Source organism: Camponotus vicinus, unplaced genomic scaffold (genome assembly GCF_025532165.1).
Source record: "Camponotus vicinus isolate PSW18456_S1 unplaced genomic scaffold, iyCamVici1.0 SCAF_3, whole genome shotgun sequence".
Taxonomy (NCBI): Eukaryota; Metazoa; Arthropoda; class Insecta; order Hymenoptera; family Formicidae; genus Camponotus; species Camponotus vicinus.
In genome coordinates this window covers 7,617,622-7,620,359 of record NW_028141967.1, presented here as the reverse complement: position 1 = coordinate 7,620,359, position 2,738 = coordinate 7,617,622, and the positions used below count along the sequence as shown (strand labels likewise).

The 2,738-nt window shown below is 41.1% G+C and overlaps 1 protein-coding gene across 1 annotated transcript; it reads right to left on the bottom strand.

Annotated features, from left to right (window-relative positions):
- Positions 1-335: 335 nt before the first annotated feature.
- LOC145968400 (uncharacterized) lies at positions 336-1,541 on the bottom strand. The gene is made up of 2 exons (XM_083093821.1): positions 1,314-1,541; positions 336-962 (listed from the first exon to the last, which is right to left on the bottom strand). The coding sequence occupies exons 1-2, from the start codon at positions 1,539-1,541 to the stop codon at positions 336-338; spliced, it is 855 nt and encodes a 284-aa protein (XP_082949947.1).
- Positions 1,542-2,738: the final 1,197 nt, after the last annotated feature.

Genomic DNA, 2,738 nt, shown 5'->3' with positions numbered 1-2,738 from the left:
TTCCGTCTTCCCATTGTAATCCGTGATGATTTCTAATCACCCATAAAATTTGACGTTGCTCAGATTTTGTTAGCACGCTCCACGGTACAGGACTTGCGAAAAAATAATGCGAGAAAACATATCCCTTCCTCAGGACTGCCGCTTCTTTCACGAAGAATAGTTTGTCGATGATAAATCCTTGCAGATCCACAAACGTTGGTATAGACATGACGAGATCTCTCTCTCTCTCTCTCTCTGCCCGATGCATCAGTCGAGAGGAATGGCAAACTCTAAAATCATCTCGCAGCACTTTGATTTATATCCTCCTCCCCTCCCTCTTGTGTCGATGTTATCGCTTAGGTGATTTTGCGTACAACGTTGGTCAACGGATTGTACTGGATCACACGATCGTGTATGATGAGACAGTACGCAGTGGTATTCGCCGGCATGTTCTCCTTACATTCGAATTCCAATCTCACATCCACGATTGCGCTCTTGACCGATTCGTTTTGTCGAGAACAATCGATAATCACGAACGGACCGTGAAGTTGAAACATCCAGACGGAGAGACTCGGCTCGAGATATTCGTATCCGTAATAGTTCTTGCAGAAGCGCGCGTACGTGTCGTACAGAATGGAATATCTGCCTTTATCGAAATCCAGATTCATATCGTCGTACGGATAACATTCCGAATTCAGATGGAGTTTCACGTTGATTAATTTGCAGTTGTCGAATTGACTCATATTCGCAGATATGACATTCTTCCGGCCTGTTTGCAGAGCGAAGACAACGTATCGTGGTTTCTCCAGTTGAGTCGCGGTCTTAATGGCCCACGAATGCTTGGTTGTAAGCTGCAACAGCGGATACTCGTACAGATCCCACGAGCGAAAACCCATGCTGAGATATCGTCCGCTTTCCAGAGCACGCAGCATCGACAGTTTTTCGATCTCGCTCAACAGTACGTGAAGCATTCGCCATTGTACCTTGAATATGTTGATCACAGGCTCCAACGTTGAATTTCCAAACAGACAATTATTATCGTTGCGCGATCGTATTAAGATCAATTCGTGACGAGCGTTAATCACCACTCGTTTATAATCCTCGCAAAATCCCAATAACATGTGGAGCGGTACGCAAAAATTGAAATGTCCATTCGCATTGGTCGACGGATCCCAGCCGGCGTTTTTCATAATCACGTTTCTATCGGATGATACCGTTACATAGTTTTTGAGCGTAGTAGTTATTCCTACGTTTCTATTGCGATCAATCTCAACGCCATCGAGTTCGTATCGAATCTCATCGAACATGAATGCGACGCAATTATTTTCCAGTACTACATCACTTTCTTCTTCAGCTGTTGGTCTGTTTTTCGTTAGTTGTCCCTCGATGTATAGGAAACTCTCGTACGGCAGCGTATACAGATCCTGTTGTTGTATGGGTATTCTTATCTCGTCACTGTGTCCGAACGTTGTATTGGCGAACGGGTTGTACGTGTGAGTCTCGATCTTGACGATACGATTGTCAAAGATCGGTTCATCACAGATGTTGAGAATGTCGGTCATCGTTCAGCTGTTTCGCACCGCAAATCTCAAAGATTGTAAAAACGCAACGTTCGATGCGCTGAGTTTCTTTTTCTTGGATGATTTGATATTAGCGAACGTCGACGTTGTTGTTGTTGTTGTTGTTGGTGGTGTTGCTGGTCTCGTAAAAATTGCGTTATCTCTCACGTCTTTCGATCCGTTCAATACGAGCATCTCATACGTCGCATACGTATGTACGTGCAATCTTACGGTGATCTCTTCTCCTCGAAAATCGAGCAATCGTCCGTTCTGGTCGACAACGCGTAACGTTAAATCCGTAATGCTCCGCGCGATGACCGGCAGGTAAATGATCTGGGCAGGCGTTTCCGATATCTTATATCCCGGTAGTACCCTCGGTGAAAATTCATGTATCGTATGAACGAGTATGCCGTTGTTGTACGCACCCGCGATCACGTTACACTCTATACGGATAATATTCACGTTGAGAATGTTAATCGGCATGTTTGATTCGTACCATATTCGCGGCTCGAGAATACGATTCGACCCATACAGCACAACAAGATTGCAGAAACATTGTGGCAACGTTTTATTGCAATATTGCAACGTTGCATAAACGTTATAAAACGTTGCTGCAAGATTACAGCAAGGTTGCAGCAACTGTAAAATGTCCGCTTTCAGAAATATTAATACGTAACGTTGTAGCAATATTGCAGTAAAATATATATGTAATATTACTTTAGAAATGTACCAGTATACGATCGGATTGAATTTTTTCTGCCTAATATTTTTCGCGTGAATTTTATGTACATTTTTTCTTTAGCAAACTATCCGCTATTACTATTGGTCTTAAAACGCATCTCAAGCTGAAGCTAGAATAGCAATCACATAAAATTTAATTATATAATTGTACCATTTTAGCTTTAGCTTGAGATTACATTTTAAGACCGACAATAACGGCGAGTTTGCTAAGGGAAAAATAATATATATAAATTCACGCGAAAAATATTAGGCACAAAAAATTATACAATTATTTTACATACACTCGATACCAGAATATTTTAATACGTGCAAACGTAAATGAATTATTTCCCATTTACCCATTCAATGAAGAAAAATCTGTTTAATATTCTGAATCCCAACGAGGGATCTAGATTATTAAACAAATAATTTGTTTAATAATCTAGATCCCTCATTAGGATTCAGAATATTAAATAAATC

Coding starts and splice junctions, on each gene's coding strand:
- LOC145968400 (XM_083093821.1), bottom strand. CDS start 1,541: ATGACCGACATTCTCAACATCTGTGATGAACCGATCTTTGACAATCGT. Junction 963..1,313: donor CTGAAGAAGAAAGTGATGTA/GTACTGGAAAAT, acceptor AACATATTCAAG/GTACAATGGCGAATGCTTCA.